This window comes from Scatophagus argus, chromosome 6 (genome assembly GCF_020382885.2).
Source record: "Scatophagus argus isolate fScaArg1 chromosome 6, fScaArg1.pri, whole genome shotgun sequence".
In the NCBI taxonomy this organism is placed as follows: Eukaryota; Metazoa; Chordata; class Actinopteri; family Scatophagidae; genus Scatophagus; species Scatophagus argus.
In genome coordinates this window covers 9,557,768-9,579,766 of record NC_058498.1, presented here as the reverse complement: position 1 = coordinate 9,579,766, position 21,999 = coordinate 9,557,768, and the positions used below count along the sequence as shown (strand labels likewise).

General features: G+C 40.3%; 1 protein-coding gene across 3 annotated transcripts in view; it reads right to left on the bottom strand.

The window, feature by feature from the left end:
- The window catches only part of LOC124061069 (adhesion G-protein coupled receptor D2), an 82,440-nt gene that overhangs the window by 25,951 nt on the left and 34,490 nt on the right, over window positions 1-21,999 (bottom strand). For all 3 annotated transcript variants that reach the window (XM_046392596.1, XM_046392598.1, XM_046392597.1), the window contains 3 exons: window positions 16,454-16,495; window positions 12,123-12,176; window positions 8,078-8,231 (listed from right to left, as the gene is read on the bottom strand). In XM_046392596.1, coding sequence (XP_046248552.1) covers window positions 8,078-8,231; window positions 12,123-12,176; window positions 16,454-16,495 — 250 coding nt within the window. The remainder of the gene's footprint in view (window positions 1-8,077; window positions 8,232-12,122; window positions 12,177-16,453; window positions 16,496-21,999) is intronic.

The window sequence follows — 21,999 nt, the reverse complement described above, 5'->3', positions numbered from 1 at the left end:
TTGTGTGGTTTTCATTTCACGGCTCTGCTGTTTTTCATTTCCGAAGGTGCATCTTTGGACGTTTTTGTTTATCTAACTACTAAGGTAGCTAAGGGGAGCAAAACAATACAGACAGACACAACGATGGATGTTTTGGCGAGATTCAGGGCTCCAGATGGGTCTTAACCACTGCACCATACCTGGATGCATACAACAAGCACCGATAACAATCCTTCAAGACACAAACGCTTGCCTCTAACGTGTGTTAAAATTTGCCTGGACAAGTTTACATTCATGTTCAAATATACTGTACTTCTGTGGGATATGGTTTTGATCTCTGGTTTAGTTGAAAGAGGAACTATTAAGATTCAACAAACTGCAGCGCCCCCCTCAAACCACCAACACCACCAATGAACATCAGCACAGACATCAGTGTACCCGGCACATGCACGACAGAGGACTTCCAGACCTCGGAAAGCTCAGTCCCATTTCCATACCATTGCACCTTAGGCAAATCCAGAGTTTGTGAGGGTCTTTCTGGGTGAAGGAATAAATAAATAAGCAGATAAATAGATGAATAACTCAGAGGAATGGGAGCCCATGCGGCTTGGCCATCCATCATATATCCTATTACCACGTACTCAGAGGCACCTGCAGTATGTATAATGCAGTCAACCTCTGTAAGCAGATACAAATTCAACTCTTTTCCTCCTCAATTTGTTATATCTGACAACGCCACAGCTTGTGCCGTGTTGTTTCTTTGAATTATGAATAGATTCCGTTCGCCAGACTTTCGCCTGTGCGTGATAGCGTGGCGTTGTTATGCAGAACAGCTGAGGAAAACAAATTCGAGAAGCCTGGTGCGCTTTGTAGCGGCTGGGCGAATATGCATAAACAGTTGCGCTTAAAGCCACTTAAGAACAACCAAATGGGCTCAATATTTCATCTTTGGATTTGTTTCATTGGCTGTGATGAATACGAAATGCCAGAATGTAGTACAAGTGCACAAAATGCAGCTGTTTAAGTGATTCAAATGATCCACTGAGAACATTTTTTAGATTTTTCACACGAACAGTGAGGAATGATAGTGCTTTAACTGAAAATTTAAATCTTAAAATCCTGCCACAAACTACTTTTCCTCATTTGTAGCTCACTCTCGACCATTACAAACATCACTCACAAACTGGGAGAATAAAGGAGAACGGAAGGAGTGTGTGTCAAAGGAAAAGAGCAAAAGAAAGAAGAAAGGAAAGCTACCAAGTAAACAGAAAATTAACAAATCAGATGCAAGAGGAGAGCGAGTGAAAGCAACCAAGTGGGAGTGAGGAATGTAAATACATGGCAAACCGACAGCAGATTTTGACCGCTGCCTGTTTGTTTGGGTATTTACACTGTGAGACTACAATCAAGTCCTCAAAGCTTCAGCCCACATGACAAGAGCCCATTTCAGGGCCACATATCCTCTGAACAGCCGAGCCAACAATACCAAATCTCAATCCACACTCAAACACAGACACACGCACACACAAAACCCCAAAGTTAAATCCACTTATTTGTCCATCAATTCAAAACGCAAAAAAGGATGCAGGAAAAATGCAACAAATTTCATTTGTGCATGGAGTGAGGGGCTGGGGAAGATATGCTGTGAGGAAGTGATTTGTTTTAGGACTTGGCTGAACTTTCAAGCCCTGTTTGGTTTGAGCAGATGTAGAATTAGTACACATCACTTTGCATCAGAGAGACACTGAACACGAGCTGCTGCTCACAGGTCAAATACCGTGTCACACATGCACACCTCATCTCTGTCTGTGATTCTGCTATGTTAATTATCAATGTGATGTCAATTCCCACAGCAGCAAAATCTTCTTTTTAGCCCTTTTGAAGCATGCATGGTGTTTCCAAATACAAGTGGCCTGTTAGACTTAGACTTAGACTTAGACTTAGACTTTCTTTATTTGTCATTTGGATTTTCATCACAAACGAAATTTCGGTACAGTGGCTCAAGCATAGCAGGAATTACCGACATATTCTTTATAAAAGAAAAAGTAAAAAATATAATATATACACAAATAAATATGCAGTAAAAAGTACTTGAAAGTGAGGTAGTTTGTATAAAAGTCAGACCAAATATAAAGCTCAATCAGTTTTATACTCCTATCTAACTAGGAACTAGGGACTGTTACTCCACCCACATTGAGTTGGCATCTGAACTTTAAGTTATGTTTACTTTAAATTTACTTTACAGGAAACAGCTCTTGTAATGTTTAAAACAAATGTTAGACTACACAGACACTTCATTTATGTCTGATCACAACAGCACTTGCATATAGTAGTTCTTGTATATTATCATTTACCACTTGAGCAAGACATACAGAAGAACACATTTAACCACACAGTTTTGTATTTGCTATTTATTTGTGACACTGTGATATCAGCCTGCATATAATTTAAGGTTTTATTTATCACAGCATTGTAATATATACTGTATATGACTTGTACGGCCATGCTGGTAGAAGTGCCAAACATTGAAGTTACATGTATATTCATAGATTTAAGTGCATTCAACACCATTCTGGCTGAATACTGTATGCCTCCACCATTTGAGTCACTAAATGTTTTCTCGTGTGTAAATATCTTCTGACAGCATATTTATCCCTTGACATACAATATAGTGATGGTGAGGTAATTTTTTTTTAACATGACATTTGATTTTATTGGTAATGCAGAGCCTTATTCGTAAGAGTTGACCAGAAGTAGATCTGTAAGTAACTGATAAGACAGCAAGCACCCAGATGAAACTGCTGCAAACATGCTGTCATTACACAAGGGATTTCTTTCTTTCTTTCTTTCTTGGTGTTTTTGGAGCAAGGGATCCTGTTGCATGTCAGTGAACTGAGCTAAACACGCATGACAAGCAATTGTGTGTTGGTGGAGGGAGGTAAAAGGGAATCAACCCTATGGTGGTGTCAGCGAAGGATCTGTGTGTAATCTGAAGAATATGCATGCAATAGACCGCCACGCCACTTTATCTACAAGGCCCCTAATTGCGAGGGATGTGGAGGAACATATGTTAGCAAAAGAGGAAGGGGAAGGGGTGTCAGATGTCAGCAATGTGCAGGCATATGGTTCCTACAAGTTGGGTTACGTAAAGTGGAAATGACACCAGAAATCAGGTTTGCCACAATGAACTTGAGATACAAGGCAATACTGTACAATTTCTTCATTACAGTCACCTGGTAAACAGGTTATTAAAATGGTCTGAAAAACCAACTGATTAATCTTTCTGCCTGTTGAGGAACCTGGTGGTGCTCAAAACTTTAACTCACACCAGTCTGATGTAATTGTGACCCTCGCATTTACAAACACTACATCAAGAAGACATTCCGGACACATGTCATTGCCATTCCACCATCAAATACGGAGTCAAATTCGATATGACACACTTCTCTACTCTAATATTATTCTAATAAAGCAATGTCTAGAGTGCAGTCAAAACCAGACTGAATGACCTTTGGGATTCAAATGTGAACCACAAAAGAAGGATTACTGCTTTAACATCTTTGTTTGTTGGAGAGGAGGCTTTAAAGGTGCAAAATGCTTCAGTACACATCTCCACAACACAGGATATAGACATAACATCGGAAATGCTGTTTCTTCACATTTTGTCCATAATTTTAGTTCATTTTTTAATGTTCTACACCAAAATTCTTACATATTGCTTGAAGCAAGAACGTGCTGTTTGGTAACACTGTGACCCAGCGTATTATTCCTGCTTAAAAGGGCTCACAACCTTCAACTCAGCCATTGTTTGGGGCCATCTAATCAAGAATGCAACACCCATGCACACACACACAAACACCCACACAACCTTTCCCCTTTCAATTCACAGTCCTCCACACTTCACCCACTTTTCCTCTTTTATTCCATCGTTTTGCACTTGTCCTTCTCTTGTGCGCACAGCAAATATGTGCTTCACTTTGTTCACCTTTTTAAACATGTACCCTCAACACAACCCACTGTCTGCCTTGGACATTTGTGCCAACCAACTTGAGTAAACAGAAAGAGGGAAAAGGCATAAACGTATCAAAAGCCGCACACAACCCCCCCAACCCACACACACACGCACACATCCCTATCAAGAAGGGGTTGACCTTGCATGCAAGCTACCACTATCACTTAAGGGACGCTGTGGTTATTGTTAGGAAAAATGGGGCCCATCTGGGTGTTTGTTATTTCTACTTTATGGTGAAAAGACATATTATGCCATACGTGAAGCGTACAGTTGAATTAAAGCCACCGCTTTATAAAATTCACCCAGATTCTGTTTATTCTTGTCTTGGCATGGTTTTGTTTGAAACTTTATTTTTCTCTACAAAACTGTAGAAATTCCATTTGATTAAAAATGACAAATACTGCAAAGATTTTAATGTATTGCACTGCTTTCTAAAGTCCGAATTATTTCTTTTACTTTAGAAATTCTGTTTGAGAGCATTAATAGGCAGCTAAATCAAAACTATGCCCTTGCCCGACATCACCTATAACTGCTGCATCACCTCTTCACAGCATCATCACAGAAATGTTTAAAAAATGTAAGTTTAAAAAAACTCATCTCAAGTGTATTGTAAGTCCTATGACTTGGTTTCATAATGATGATAACTTAAAGTGCACTGAGAGTGTGTGTTCGCTTGTGTGTGCCATGCTGCGTGATACCAGGCATACAGCATCATTAGTTTGTTGTGCATGAACACTTGGTCACTAGCTCAATCCCAGCACACAATCACACAGAGATGTTTGCATTTCCATCTTGTAGCATTGAGCCGGCAGCAGATTGGAGGGGCAGCAAATGAGCTGAATGACAACTAACTGACAATCAATTAGTTCTGCAATCCCGTTAGATCAGAAACATGATTTCTGCCGCCGGGTTTGATTTTTCCGGTTGCGTCTGAGGTTCGGTCAAGTAAATGTGACGCAGGGAGTGATTTAACTTCTGTGCGCTGAGTCAATGAAAGCGACAATAATAGTGTCGGGGACCATGCAAATCACCTGCGAGGGAAGCACTGTAAATCACAGTCTGAGACATGCACACAGCAGCAATGTGGGGCAATAACACACAGCACATGTGCTATGTAAATGTGAATATCATCAATGGACAAACCATGATTCACATAGTGTTTACTGCGCCTTAAGTTATATTCAATTCTTCTACTCCATTGTCTCCATCAACTAGAGCAACAGAACTAGTGACACTAAGACTGGCTTTAGACTGCAGAATGAAACCAGGGATCGACCTCTCCCTCTTTCTTTCCCTGCTTTGAAAGTGGTGTCTCCAATCTTTTCCAAAACCAAATGACTCTTAACTCTGCTGAGTGCAGCATGGGTCAGGCAGCTAGATTGAAGCCAGGGTGTCTGGTTAGTGTTTAAGTTTAACAGGAGATTTCTGATGTCTGATTTCACTCAACAGGCCAGCCACTACTCAGAGTGCCTTGAAGTAATGCTTTGCAGATACGTCAGTGGAAGAACAGTGGGGGGAATATATACACATGCTGTTAAACCTTGATTCGACTTTATTCTCATTTTGAAGGCTGCAGTGTTTCTAATAACTGGACCACCCATTAGCGAAGGCAGATTAATATTGCAAACACCTTTTTGTATAATGCAACACAACTGATAGCAACACAAACTACCTACAGCCTCCAGAATCACCATTATTTTGAATCAACATCTATCTAAAAGAATTCCAACAAATACCGCAACTGAGCGCACATAAAAAGTTTATGCAGAGAAAAAAAATAGTGTGACTAGCTGGATGTGGGAAGCAGAAAGTAGGCTTGAACACTGACACCTGAGCGTATTTACCCTCTGCTATGCGAATGTTCAAACTACACACAAGTTAAATTAACAAGCAGGTCTCATGTGTAGATTTACATGGCATTGACAATAATATAGGCAACATCCAATTATTGGAGTTTGGATCTTGCTTGCTGCTGAGTCTGATCATTATATATTTAACCGTGCTATAATAATACTATATTACTGTTGTTATTGTTGTTGTTGTGTCAGACTACAATAGGGCAAATAAAGGTAACCAGTGTGGTTGAAACTGACACAACGGCAGCATTTGATTAATTCATTCTAATCCACTTTGCTTTGCCATTCTTTAATCCCGTTGTTGTATCGTATGCTTTCAAATGCTTCACAATAAAAGTCATGTTAACAAAGGGAGAGATTCTGTCCCCTGAAACGATAGAGAGCTTTCAAACAGACGCAATATTGAGTTTGTATTTACAATGTAACGCAGTGGCTTTAACAGGGCAAACGTGAGAGGATCAGAACAAGGCTTTGCACTAAAATATGACCGATTATACAGCACTTATCAAACAGAGGGCATTAAGAAGAAATAAAGGTCTGCATCTAATACATCATGCTTAATATAAAGGCCTGGTACCTTTGACAGTTGAAGTAAATAAAAAAGTTCAGTATGTCAGCATTTGAGGAAATACAGTAAATGTGTAAAGCGTATTACCATAAACAACTTTGACAGCAGGATGTCAAGTCATCAAGTGGGCACTTTGAAGCCTCCTTTGTCTGCCACTCACATGCCCACACAACAGACATGAGCTCTCAACATTTGTTAATGCCACTGAATTAATCAGTGAAAAGGCTATGTGCATTCGAGATGCCAAACTGTACAATGAAAATTAAAATCCTTCACAGGCAAAACTACCACTTCTAAAGTGAAAATTTCAAAAAGCAAGGCTACACATGCTGCCTTTTTTGCTTGGAGGATATACTAAGCAAAAAAGGCATACAACACACCGGATATTTTGTTTATTCTTATATACACAGATTTCACCTTTCATTCCAATTAAAAAAAAATATCACTAGATGGCTGGCCTTCCTTGTTCTTTTCCAGTGACGGTGGATTGATTGCGCTTTTTGAGAAGCAAGGTCAGCGCAGAAATCAAAGCTATCTTGTGACTTGCTATTATGTTCACTTCAACAGACTGCTGGTTCACATCATCTAATCAACCGGGGAGAAACTGTGGTGGGAAAAGTCAATTAGAGAACTAATACCGTTAAACTGCCTAAGTCACAACTTTAACTGCAATCAAAAGTTACCCAGAAGTCTAGAAGTAGTTATCTTAGTTATGGTTGAAGCATGGATGTATTGTAAATACTGGATATGATGTTTGAAAATGGCTCATTTCATTCCAGTGACTGTTGCTTCGTTAGGTTTTGCTGGGTTCTGTATTCTTGGCCTATAACTCATACAAATTAAAGCCTATCCTGAAAAATCACAGTATCTGTATGAAAATAACATGGTGCACATCTGCACATCTCTTTTTTGAGCTGTCTTTTTTATTTACGTATCTTTGTTGTGAGTATTGAAATAAGATACAAGATAGGTTTATTTGTCACACACACAATCATACACGTTACAATGTGCAGTGAAATTCTTTATGTCCCTGCTACCAAAAAAATAGGTAAATAAAAAATGTAAATTTAAATATTGCAAAAGAGGACGCTTGTAAAGAAAAATAATACAATTAAAATTAAAAAAGTGAAAATGTCTTAGGGACGGGGGACTACAATAAAATAAAACCGAGCAAGAGGACACTAACGTAAAGCAGCTTGGAAGTGAATCTGGTTTCAGTAGGTATGAACATAATGGTGCATAGAACGACTATTAGCGGTTTACTCCACGTTCATGTTGGCAGAGTAGGCAAAACGCAGGTGTAACTAACAGGTGATAATTAATGATGATTCTGTTTAATTTAGGTGTGTCACTAAGTCATGCCAGTAAGCAAATGATCTCCACATTAGTGCCTGAGTATACTGCACACGCTGTTCATGTTGTTTCCTGTGTTGGATGAGTCAAAATGTGTGAAAGGTCTCTCAGTGCAAACCTGGGGGTGTCACTGTTTCAGTCTGTGTTGTACTGATGACACATGTTGACTAACACCTAAAATCATATTATTTTTAGTGAATGTAAAAAGTCATGATTGTCAGTAACTGAAAACAGAGAGTGAAAAAAAGAGGAAGTGAGGCCGAGGGCTTGGCTTTCTGCGGCTGGTATGGCATTGGCCTGACTACTCACCTCTGGTCCTCTCTTCTTCGTTCCCCGAGACCGTGGTGGTGCTGCAAGTGTAGGGAGGGGTGGCCTCCTCCTCCTGGCTTGGGGTAGTTCCTAGTGGGAAACTGACAGGACGAGAGCTGGTGACAGAACTGGATGGTCGGGAACTGGCACAGTTCTGCAAAAAATGAAAAGGCAGCGTTAGCTGCAGGAGATTGTTGGATTTTATATCTGTTAAAAGAATATGCAGTCACTGGAAGATTAAGTCCAAATAGACTTGGTTTTCAAGCTGCATGCCACAGCTCTGATGTGTAACCGGTGGGACAAAGACTTGAGATGCTGATCACTATTTTACCAACACCAAAGTGATTCAAACAGCCGCCTGCACTTTGATGAGTCTTTGACGATGATGGCTACACCTTGCACAGAGTTCTGCATGTGAGCGACCAGGATCACCTCACAGACAACTTGTAACTTGGTTCAGAGAACAGGCACTGCAATGCACATACAGTGACCTTGTACACATTTCCTTTGGTTGCAGCTCAACAGCTGAAAACTCTTCAGACATGTTGCTGGTCATGTCAAAATAATATTCCTGGGGGTGATCCAGATGAATGAAATGTCCCTCACAGGCATGAAGGAGCGCTTCTCCAGGGCATTCTGGCCATGGACAAAGTACTGTAGGCTATCAAGGCACTGTAGGCTATTATGACTCCCTCGGCACAGTTACCCAATATGCCATGTGGGAAGAGTGTCCAGGTGTCTCCCAAATGCTAACCTTTGCCTAGCTATGATGCTAGGTGGCGCTAAAAGCTAGACAGGCCTGGAAGGAGATGGCAAATGGAAATCTTATTTTTACACTTTGAGAAACTCCACAAACTACCGTGACAGCAAGCTAGCTAGCCATCTGACCAGTCACACTCACAGATCCCACTGTGAGCTGGTTGGCGCTCTCTCAATGGGCCCATCTCATGGACAAGAGGCTTTTATTTCCCTGTTGGCCAATAATTTGTTTAAATATCACATCAAAAAAAAAATCACCATTATAAATATAACCTGTGGTTATCTGCCTTCGTCTGCTGCGGGGTGTGATGTATGGTTATTATTACTGTTGTTGTAATGAAGCAACAGCGTTCAGGGAGGGCAGCTGCTGGGGACACTAATTAAAATAAGTGGCTGCACCTGTGCCGTCTACAAAGTGTTGAAAGAGAAAGAGTTGAGCACGAGCAGGCGGTTCTGGGGCATAGCACTTAGTGCAGACAGCCAAGTCTAGCAGAGCAGTCAGTGCTGGAGATGGGTGCCGTGATAGTCTCTTCTGCCTCTACACAAACAGAAACGGCTGTCACACTGCTAATTCACTGCTGTAACTAATCTAGGCTTGTTTTACATGAATACCAGTGAGCACACTTATTCATTCATTCATATAAATTCGAGTAGGCTAAATGAACACTTTTTAATTTGACTTTGACTTTTTTTTTTTTTCCGCCCAATCCAAGTACTTTCACTTACTTTCCAGACCTATGGCAGCCCTGTTAAACAGGAGCCAGGGCCTCTTATATTTCATTCTGTTCATCATTCAGACAAAATGCCTCACATGGAAAACAATCAGGGCCTGCCATTCCAGCTGCTTTCGTGTACTGTTGATATCCACTGCTACACAGCTTTGTTAAGTCACTACAATCTGAGGGCCTGGCAACAGGAATTAATGGTATTTCAACAAGTCTAACAATGTGCAGCCACCCACATTTCTTCCAAGTTTCATATTTTTGTGGCATCATACGAGACAAAGAGAAAAATGAAACATCAACTCTGAACTTTCCACTACAGAAAGTAAAATTCCAGTCCAATTAATGTTCTTGCACCAACACTGATTCCAAGCAACTCATAGCTTCCCCTACATTGTCAGAAGTTGAATTAAGATCAAAAAGTTAATCTACTTCCAATTTATAACTGTATTTCAGTGGTGTCAGGGGCACGGAGTATTGAGGGGGGGAGTTGTTTTTTATTTGAGTCCTGCAACTGACAGCTTTATTTCACAAAGCAATCTGCCTGTGTGTGTACAAGAGGGAGGTCAGGGTGGGTCAGGAGGTACTTGGTATCAAACAAGCAGGCTACACTGGTCAAAATGTGTGTGTGTGTGTGTGTGTGAGTGAGTGTATGAAGCCCCACCTCCCAGGGCTAAAAAAGCTGTGTGTGCGACCAACGCCCATGTGGAGGGCTACGACAAGGCAGACGGTAAAGACGTTGACAGAAGTGTGCAATTTAAGAGGGGAGAGTGTGTGATTAGGTTTGGTGGAATTTATATGAGAGGTCATCAAGGTCAGAGGTGTGTTATGTCACTGTACCAAGAGCAATATATAGTTAGACTGTTCGCAGAATATTTAAATGATTTTGCTTGGTTATATAGAATATAGTCTGATGTCATGTGCACTGTTTCGATAGAGTAAATGACTTTTATGATCATGACAGAGATGCTAAAATATCTGACAGTTGCAACTGTAGCATGGCTTTGACCTTAGCAAGGATTAGTATCATCTACCTGAAATAGACACTGAAAGGACAATGAAAGTTTCCAACGATTTTTTTTTTTTTTTAATTAAATAACCACTTTAAATCCTCACATTGAAGTTGCAGTGAACTACCCCATTGGGTTAACCCTTCAGTCGTTACAAATAATACAACATATAAACCCCTCTATCTCAGACAAGTGCCATTTGTCTTCAAATGACCCCATATGCAGTAACATCGCCAAAGCCTCTTTATCCCTCAGCCGCCAAGACACGATACCCAATCCTATGTTTTACAACAAGGGGATATATAGGGGCATGTGCGGTCATCTAGAGCCAAATGTCTCCTATCTAACCAAAAGACAGGTAGATACAGTATTTCAAACAGGATTTATGGCACAAAATAGCATTAGCTAAAAACCGTCAGACGGCAGTGATGGCTAAAAAACGCATTCTGGTAGCGGAACCCTGCTAGATTGGAAAATTGCCACCACCAGAGGGGAGAGGAAGCAGTAAAAATGATGGTAGATGGGGGGGACTCACTGATAACATGGGCAGCCAATATATCAGACTGCACCTGGTGGCAAGGGGCCCCAGGGGCCCCCCCCCTCTCCATCCACCCAACACACAGACACATTAAATTTATTTATTTATTTATTTAATTTCTTCCCATCCTCACACTGTCCATCCCTGAGGTGGGTGGGTGGGGTCAAAAGGAAGTAGGGGTACCCTGATATTTTAAAAATCAATTTGCCATCAGAAATGGTTTCATTCCTTCTTCAACGACATTAAGTGCGTGAGAGTGGTGAATATTGGGGAGTATATATATGTGTGGGTCAGGGTGCAGCGGGAGGGGCAGGACGACGTATTACAGGTCAAAGAGGACTGGAGTTAATGTGATCGCTCATAAGGGACAAGAAGCATTCTGCGTGTGTGCATGTGAGACGGCAGAGGCAAAGAGGTGAGGAATGATGAGAGGATGTGTTTGTCAAGGTGCTAGTGTCTGTAATTGTCTGTGTGTGTGTGTGCGCCAGGGACTATTAACCACTTTTAAAGCGCTCTGCATAAGCTATGATCTTCCAAGACACCCAAACAAACACACAGCATCCCACCACTTCAGCCACACAGCAGAGTCAAACAGGGTATAAATACTGGCCTGACACTTTAATGTGAGGGGACTGCTTGTCCTGGATTAGAAACTTGTAACCCACCATGGAGCTTGACATTGCAGCGATGAAGGTGCTGCAATGGACAGAGTGAGGAGGGGTGGGGGGGGGCTATTAGAGGGGGTCTGTGTTTGATGGATAAGGGCATCTAACATGAACTGTCTGCTAGTGAGAGGATACAATGTACAATGTTGCTTTGTGGCCAGGCTTCATTGGCATTGCTGGAGTGGTGATTTTTTTCTTTTTCTTTTTCTTTTTCTTTTTTTTTTTAACCATTAGAAGCAAAAGCTGTAAGGTAAATCTGTCACACCGGCGTGATCAGAGACACAAACACACACACACATGCACGCACGCACGCACGCACACTTGTTCACAGGAAAATAGAAGATTACATACTGAAAAATTAAGCGCTTTTCTCCTCTCCTTGATCCTGTTGACCGTGCTCCGAACCTGAAAAGGATCGAGAGATAGAATTGGAGAGAAAGAGATAAGTGTGTCTGACACAGCACTCAATGAAACACACTTACAATGAATCAAAACAAAAAATCTTTCACAGCAAACTCCAGCATGCACCCCCAAAACGTAAAACGGGGAGAGGGGAATAGAATATGGAAATAAAAGTACTGACAGCGACTGGGGAAGAGTGTGTGCAGGTGTGTGAGAGGGTGTTCCAGTATGTCCCAGTGGCTAATGGGACTTGAAAGTGACACATAGAGCTGGCAAACTAAGGAGACGACTTCAAGCTATCATCTGTCAGCAGAGAGCGCCGGGACCAACAAATGGAGCTATTGGAGGAGAAGGGGCCGCCCTAGCAGAACAGATTACATTTTTACACTCCGCATGAAACAGTGTACTGCATGCCATCATTTAACACATACAATACCAGACAAGAGTTCCACATGATTTTAGGGACACAAAGTATATAGACATATAATTTCAGAAATTGTTTTGTAATTTACCTGCTTATTCAATACCCAATAAATGTATGAATAAATAAAAAAATGCAAAGAATTAATACTTCAGGATAATTTAATTTTAAAATGAAAAGAAGAATTTTAAATGATGAGTTATTTCGCATTACTGTGGAAGTTATTGTTAATCGTTAACATGACCTTTGATTTTATTTAACGGGTGAATTTCATGTGTTAGTTTTCCTTTGAAACTGATAAATATAATTTTGTTACTGAATTCATGCAAGTAACAATAAAAATAAAAATAACAACAACGATAACAATAATATTAATAATGGTGCTTTCATGAAAATAGTGTGCTAATAATATCATATGACACAAGACAATAATCCATCTGTTCTGGTCTACTGGGTAGAACTCTTTAAAGAAAAAAAAAATTAAAACAATGGTTTTGTCACTTTATTTGAGAAAAGTTCTACTGACCACTGAAACAATGAACTATGAACATATTATTCAAAACTTAGAAATCATTCTAAAATTGTTCCTAAATACTCTTAAGGCAGCCCAGAGGAGAAAAAAACACATCGATATACAGTAACTGATATTTGTCATGCTGTAGCAGGTATGAACGAATGTATTTCCCTGCTACAAGGTCAGGAGTGTGACCTTGGTGAAATAACAACTCGCCTGTTAATTTAGGGATGTTTTTAATTGTATAAAAACTGGTATAATGTAACCAGTCTGCTGACATTGTGTTTTTATTTTAAAAATATGGGCAAAAAATAATATTGTTGTTATAAACTTGTTATTGGAACATCTTTCCAAAAAATCCAAATTAAAATTAAAAATGCGGAACAGCCTGAAGGAGTAAGTGTGTTAGTAATTCAGTTAAATAGGCAGAAATCTTCTATGGAAAGCCTTTGGCATTTACAAAGTCTGAGTGTGTATGTGTGTGTGTGTGTGTGCGTGCGCGTGTCCATGAATATTGTCAGCACTCACTGTAAATTTGTAGTGGCTGGGCACTCATCACTACAGCCCATTCCAGCCCAGCCCACCACGTTAGTGAATATGCATTATGGCTTATGGCTTCATTAAGTCGCAATGTGTTATAAATTATGACACCAAACTGAAAACACACACACACACACACAGTCTCAGAGACAACATGTGTATACAGAAGATGTTTTGCATACGTAGCAATGTTGAAGCGCCACATAATGAAGAGAACCAGGGCCCTGTGACAGGGCAGATTCAGCATCATCATGTTTCCAAAACCCTATTATTTCTGCATTATTTCCACAAGGGGAGGCCTTTGACATGGTGCAGATGTTGGAGAGATACTGTCTTAACACAATTTAATGGGGAAAGTAAGTCCTGGGGATTTCACTGATATCAAAAGCAGCCGGCGTGCTGAGGCAATTACATGACACAACTTAATTAATCATTTGACAATGAGGGGAAGGGCATTGTTTTAGATGATCGTTAGGTGTTTAAGGGGTTTTGCGCACACTCAAGGTTTCGCGATGATGCAAAGCGTGGTTCCCCATGTAAATGGGCGCTAAGCGATTACCATATGAAAGCAGTACACTCGACAACACCTGCCGACATCCTTGGAGCTGATGGAAATAAAAGGTCATCAAAGCGTGGGATTACAAGGTGACCACCAAGGAAAAGCTAATTGCAATGAATAATGGAAAGCTATTGTCAAGTAATTAGCAATTAAAACGTTGCAATTTGACTGTAATAGCAGCAGACACAGTTGGTCTTCTATGCGATATTTATAATTATTGAGCCTGGAAACCAGCCTCATGAATGGAGGATTTTCTAACTTCTAAGGCACTAGTTTATTCAACAGTTTAGCATATCAAAGTCAAATTTCTTCACACTAAGATGGTTAAAGTCTAACTTGCTCTTTCCAGGTTAACAACCAACAGCAACTTTGCAAAGTTTTTTCTTCGCTATACAGATTTTGTTAGACAACGCAGCCTGATGCGCGAGATAACGTTATCAAATGAGGCGTCACCGTCCCCAGCCATCGAGGCTGATAAGCATAAATGAATACAGAGCATGAACATCCCTGTCTCGCACTGGCTTCTCTGCCTGCTACTCTGATTACTGGGAAGAAACAAGCAAGGAAGGAAAACGAAATAAACTTTTGATCATTCCTGTGATTTTTTTTTCTATCAAGCCAATATTTCATTTAAACTGTCATGTGGGGGTGAAGTCTAAAGCCAGCACAGCTCTGTGAATAACGGCAAGATTACAGTTTGTTTTTTTTTGTTTTTTTTCCAACGTTAACAAAGAAGTGTGGTCCTTTTGAAAAGCGGGAACATGTACATGAGCTGCTCACAAATTGTGAAGACCCCAGGGTCAAGGACAACGTGAGTGTAAGAAAATGAATTCCCTGGCACTAAAAAAGCCACTTAAGCAAGAATGCAGTGTTGATTTATTTTACAGTGTGAAGGGTCAGGTCCCTCCATGGCTCTGCATTGTCGGCGCATCACCTATGACTCAGGGACAGCTCTTCACGCACTGGAGAGGACATGGTTGAATGGAGGTAAGAGGAAAGGGGGAACAGCAAGGACAGGAAATGCAAGTCTTACATGAGAGATGTCCTCTTGGATGGTCAGACAGACAGAGGTGAGAATGACGGAAGGTTAAAATAGTCTGGAGAAAAACCAAATAAGGAATGAGATGGGAGGGGCTGTCTGGATAGAGGGATGGTGACCTTAAATCAAAACAAAAGGCACATGAATAGGGTTGGGTTAGGGTTAAAGGAGGTATGATTGTAATAATCAGAACTGAAGGCTTGTCAACCACGGTTCAATGTACCCATGGAGAAAAGAGCCTGTTAGATCAACTTTGAGTTTAAAGAATTTTGCTGTGATATTAAGTCAGTATTTTCCTATTTATAATATCACATGTATCTCCTCCAAAGTCTACTTTGAACAAAAGACTTTCATAATGGTATTACATGACTTGTTTAACATCAGAGATTACTGTTAAATCAGGGGTGAAATTTCTGTTTCTTGGATTATTAAGTGTGCTGCAAGGCAAATCCTTTACAGATTTTTGCTTTCTCCTTAAAGTTCAGAAGTGTTTAAAAAGAAGAGAGAAATAGATCACAAGTTTAGAAAACAAAGTGCTGTGTTTTAGCAGGACGCAGATGCAATGTCACCTAGTGGCACCTAAAGCTAACCCTATTTACATAAACTAAGAGCCACATTTGACCAAGAGTGATTTTCATGACTTGCGTCTCATCTATTAAATCCTCTCCCACTACCAGCCCACCCACCCACCACCTCCCACACAGCTACGCCGTATCTAAATGGTAATAAAGCAGCATCTCAATACAATATCCTCCCTCCTTTACTGCATATTGTTGGTTGCATATTGTTTTCTTTCTTATTTCTTTTTTTTTCTGCTTGGAGCCCCACGAAGCCCTGGCCAGTGGCTTTGTCAGGATGCTAAATGGAGGGCCGTGAGTTTAAAAACTTAAAGAGGCAGTGAAATATTAGCCAATGTGGGTGAGGAATGAGTGGCTGAGAACCGCGGCGTGTCAGTGTTTAATGGTCGGACTCGGATGCATATAAGTTAGTCCAAGCATGAAGGGCAGTGGGACGCTCACGTGGAAACGATGTCCCCTCCGCTCCTTCCCATCCCTCCTCCCACCCACAGATGCACATTCACACACACACACACACACACACACACACTGTCACACCCCACCCGCACAGCTTTTAAGCAGGGAGCCCATCAGAAACTTGTCATTTCTCTCATTCACTCCGACAGCCTTGAGACACAATGCAGACTTACCTCTGTGTTGTACACCCCATATATCAGGAAGATGAACAGGCCCTGCGAACACAGACAAAGAACGAGAGAGAGAGAGAGAGAGAGAGAGAAAGAGAAAGAGAGAGCGAGAGAAAGAGGAGGACAAAGTTGTTACAGTTGTTTTCTCTCTTATCCTCTGGTAAAAAACAAAAGATCAAAAGTAATGAGTGGAGCGACATATACGGGTTAGGCGCATTCGTACTCGATCCAAGATAGGCAGAGCTTAAACAGAGTGTGGAGAAAAGTAATGAGAGGAGAAGCAGGACTTGAAAGAGTACAACTTCTCCAAAGTGGGCCACCTCCGTAAGGCTCAGCTTCCGTATGTTTTGTCTACAATACTTGTGCTCTTCGTTCCAGCCCCCACTAAGTCATCAAAGGCTCAAACCCAAGGTCCCACACAGCTTTATCGAAATAGAAAATCTCAAGTGCCTATGTTCAGTCTGTGTTCATCGACAAAGGGCCCAAGAATGCCATGCCCTTGGATGCATAAAGGCTGCACTTTTGGTCACAGAAAAACAGATATTTTGTGGCATCCACTGAATGTACAAGCTGTGCATTCGCCTTCGGGCCATAATGTAATACTGTTGCCTCAAAGGAAACAGGGAGAACAACATTCTCAGAACACAGATTGAACTGCGCCACAAAAGCATGTAACGAAAAGAAAAATGAAAAAGGCAGGTAAAAACCTATAAATTTCAAGGCTGATAGATACAGTACAGCCAACAGTACATCAATGTGGGCCCCATCATACACAAAGAAAACTTTTAAAAGTACATCTTTTCCCTTTCACTGCTCAGAGTGTGCCTGTGATGGTTCATCTTTAAAGGAAGGTAAGGATGTATCTTGAGGACAGACGGGCACAACCTGGTCAATGCATCAATCAAGCTGAGTTTGGAACATCCAATTTTTGCCAGAGGGAGATCTCAATGCATCACCATTGACAGCATGATTTGGTGGTCCATACAGAGTGACAGGCCGACGATGGCCGACAATGACGACCTCTAGCCCAAGCTACTGACCATTCACCTCCTACTGGTCGCTCTCCTGTCCTCCAGGGACTAAACTGCCCTGTTTGGCTGTCAGGTGACACCTTAGTACATCCATCCTATTTAAACTGACAATTCTGCTGGTCTCTGACAAGCTGAAGACAAGAGGCATAACAAGAGCTCTGAGACCTGCAATTGTACTTGGGAACCTCTTGTTTTCAATTACATGTAATGTTGGATACAATAAAAACTATGTAGAATGTTATTCATTTAAGAAAAAAAACTAATCTGCTCTAGAGCACAACATGACCATCAGGATTGCTTTCCAATACCAGCGCTTGCAAAATGCAACTGGATTTTGACATTCCTCATCAATTCATCTTCTGATTCACCCTTTAACTCTTGTGTTTCAATTCCATTCTCCAATTCACTCACAGTTCCAATTGTTCGGTTACAGAGGATGGTAGTACAAAAGAACAATCACCATGTAACATGATGTTTTGACTGCAAAGGCTACATACAAAGGATTTTTCTTAAGTGAAAAAAAAAATTGATGAGAAAGCTATGACAGTCAAGTATACAAGGAACATGACATGTTAGTGGCATATTATCATATCTGCTCCAATTTCCAACTGTTAGCATAGAATACTACTGTCATGTGCATATGCACACAAGCACACACACATACAATAACAGACAGTGGGTGGTTAGTCTGAAACGCGTACCCTATTGTATTGCATTAGAATTGCAATTTCTAACTCATTGTTGCAATTTGATTATCATGTTTTTGATCATTCCTCTTATTTGTAATTAATCTTTTGTTGTGTAGTGAACAAAGTGGAGAGAACATACTGTGCACATTAGGAAAAATGATCTATTAAAATATAATTGAGTTAAAAATAAGTGGCAGCACAACAATAATGATAGATTGTTTAAAATGTTAATTCATTAATATTCCCTCCTAAAAACAAACAGAGACAAAAAATGGGGCGCATTATTTAAATGCATGTGTGCTTTTCTAAACCCAGTCCTGTTTCTTTTGAACTCAGCGGCAAATGCTACAAATTTATGCAAAAAATCAACGCAGTTGCTTTCAAAGTATTGCTATAGTGTACATCAAACAGGGGAGCATAAATTAATTAGCATCCAGCTAATTAGGGAACAATTGTATGTTTAAAAAGTTAAAGCCAACAAACACTGTGTTTGACCAAAAGAATTATCACCCAAGAGAGATGTACTATGGTGCAATACAAGACAGAAAACAGCGCTTGTTTAAATTAACGAGGATGTTCCTTCTTATCACATACTGAGAGCTTTGTCTGAGAAAGCAGAAAGAACAAACACAAGTCAGATGTTGATTTACTTTACACAAATTCTAAGTCAGTTCTACTAAACCAGGCGCTGTGGTTCTAATCCTTGTACTGTTTAGTACTGGTGGATTGTGATGTTTTCTACCACATTCTTCCTCTGCTGTCTTTGTACCTCACTCTTCCTAAAAGCATCAACTAAGAGCACTGACTGTTCAAAGCGAGTCTGTGAATTTTAGCGTAAACTGCAATGTGTACGTCCAGAAAGTTCAACTGGTTCGACTTCTTCAAGCATGATTTCAATGTCCATGCTATAACAGAGGTTATCCATCATTTTTCAAGACATTCATCCAATTATTATTATTATAGTATAGAATAGTATTAAGTATTACTCTGCTGGATAATAGTTTAAGTCAAACTGGTAATTTCAGCAAATTTCATTAATGTATACTTGTAGAAAAAATAAGTTATCTTGTGTCACCAGAGTTAGAGAGTCAAATAAAGAGACACCAAAACAGACGAGATATTCAAACACTCTAAACGGGCAAATCTCCCCCATTGTTTGTTTCCTGATTCTCATACTCTGGCAAAAAAAAGAGTGTCAGGCCTAACAAACTTTATCGTTGCTCAGGTCCACCAAACTTGGCTGTGAACATTGATAAACGTTTGTTAAATCCTTCATATCAGGCACAAGCTTTGACAGCACACACAATATAGGCCTTATTTTGACAGTGGGCACACTGTTGTGGCAACATCTAAAAATACCCTATTATAAAATAAATATATATATATATATATATATATATAGTGAAAATCATGAGAAATTCATTTTACTTTCCATCACGTTACACGCTCTTCCTTACACTCTACTGCAGTGCCAACAAATGCACATCCACAATGTTAGTCGCACCACTTTTCCTTCTGTGTCACAAATGATTACAAATTCTCAGCATATGTTGCTTCTGCCTTTACCTCACTGCATTACCTTTCAGCACTCCTATTTCCCCATCTCCATCAACCTCCTGAACGTGTAAAGTCACGGAGTGCAGAACTGGCAAGTAAAAAGCTCAGAAAGTAGCAAGTTTATGGCACTGTCCTTGGGAAACAAATTTTCTATGTAAAGATATGAAAACTATGATTAAGGAGGGAGGGCAGTGTCTTGGCAAGGAGAGAACGACTGGCAGGGAAACTATTGCTGCTGTCAGCATTGCGCTCCTTTTTGTTTGAGGAGGGGGATAAAAGTGAGGTACAATGATGAGAGGAATGATGACTTTTGTGTCATCTATGGGTCGTGCTCATTTGCTCTCACCACCTCCGTTCTAAAGAACTGAGGAAACGAGCACTGGTGCAAGACAAGATATTGGTGCAAGATGTGCGAGCCACCTACAAACGTGTTTGTACATGAATAATCTCAAAAACTTGACTCAGATGAAAAGCAAACAGAGAAAGAATCTGCTCGAAATGGCCATTATGTCTAACTTTGCGAAAACAACTTTCAGCTACCATTGAAAGTTTGGATCATGATGGGCTGAGGAAAATGTTTAACCAATGTAGAACAGAATTTATTACTGGTGGGAAACCCTAAAATACAATGCGAAACCCCTCGCATAGTATTTTAGTGTTGTATTTGCTCTTTCTTACTGTATGGAAAGCTGACCATTTGGTCCAGCCAACCTCAGTTTTTCTCCAGTTCCAGATTTTGGGGAAGTGAAAGCAAGTCTGCAGGGTGACAACTTTTAAGCACTGCAAATTAATTTGTTGTAGTTACACAGCTGGGATCACTCATCTCTTGACACATCTATTTTCCACGTCTGACTAGACACACACCCTGCAGCAAAAGTTTCCTTAGTTGGCTATGAAGAGCAGTCAATGCAGGAACACTCCTAAGGTATGTGTCTTTTGGGACAGTCCTGTTGCCTTCAACCTCCATTTTTTGACTTTCCATTTCCATGAGTGAAATGACTCATGGTCGTCCTCTTAATAGTCCATAATCATTGCATTTATTTTTTGAATTCAGAAGAAAGTTTAACTGCAGTGAAAGTTAGCTCCACACATGTAAACAAACCTTGAGTATATGAATGAATATGCTGGGTGATTAGGTCAGTTGGATAGATAGATGGATAGATAGATGGATAGATAGATGACTTTATTCATCCCGAGGGGAAATTAGTTTGTCATAGCAGTCCGGTATACTTCAATACAGTAAAACACACAATGACACAAAATACTGGGTATAAAAATAGAATAAAATACACTGAAGGGCACTTGTATGAAAATAAATAATAGTAAAAACGGTATCAGAATATACCATTTTATCAGAGTCCAAAAAGGTGAGAGGTAGATTTAGTCCAGGTGTGTAATCATGGCTCTGACAGAGGTAGATGAGTTATAAAGTCTGATGGCAGTAGGTAGGAACGATTTCCTGTATCGTTCCTTAGAGCAGCGGGGTTGAATGAGTCTGTTGTTGAAGCTGCTCTTTAGCTTGGAAAGCTAATCACTGACCCGGATGTGGATCCATATAGATTTGTTTGATTTGTCTCCCCGAACCCATGCACACGAAGCATCCAACGCAAAGTTTGCACAAGTGCAACAATACTGCAAATATGGCAAGTTGAAACAACCTCGAAAGTCTGTGTTGGTCCGTCATGTCAGGCCTGTCGCCAACTACTGTCACATCCAACAGGATCTCTTCCTTTTCAACAAAGTAATGTAAGATAGTAACTGAAACACTATTTTTTTATTTTTCAACAAGACTGAGGCCTACATTTATAACAGCCCTTAAATCTGTACGCTTTTGGCCAATTAATGAAAGGTTGGCCTGTTCGGATATGTATCCATGCTGCTTCTGCCAGACATCCATGTAATGTACGTACATGTAATCTAAGTTTCTATTTACATTATGCTGCATATTGTGACTGTCCTGTCAAAGCTCAATGATTACTTTCCACGTCCATGAAGCTGTAGAAGTCTGTCTGATATAAATTTAATAATCTGCTCATCCTCAATGTGTTTTGTTTAGCGGTTTGCAGTAATGAGAAAACACTCAAAAACACAAGCACAGTCTTTTGAAACCTTGAGCTTTACATTGTCTCTTAAGAGAAATAAATTCAGCCTTTACAAACACACAATGTCAGAATTGGGGCCATCATGTCAACGCTTTGCATACACTAAGCTGCTCTTGGACAAGCACAAAGACTAAAAACCTTAATTCAGAAGAGTTTGGCTGCTGGAGCAG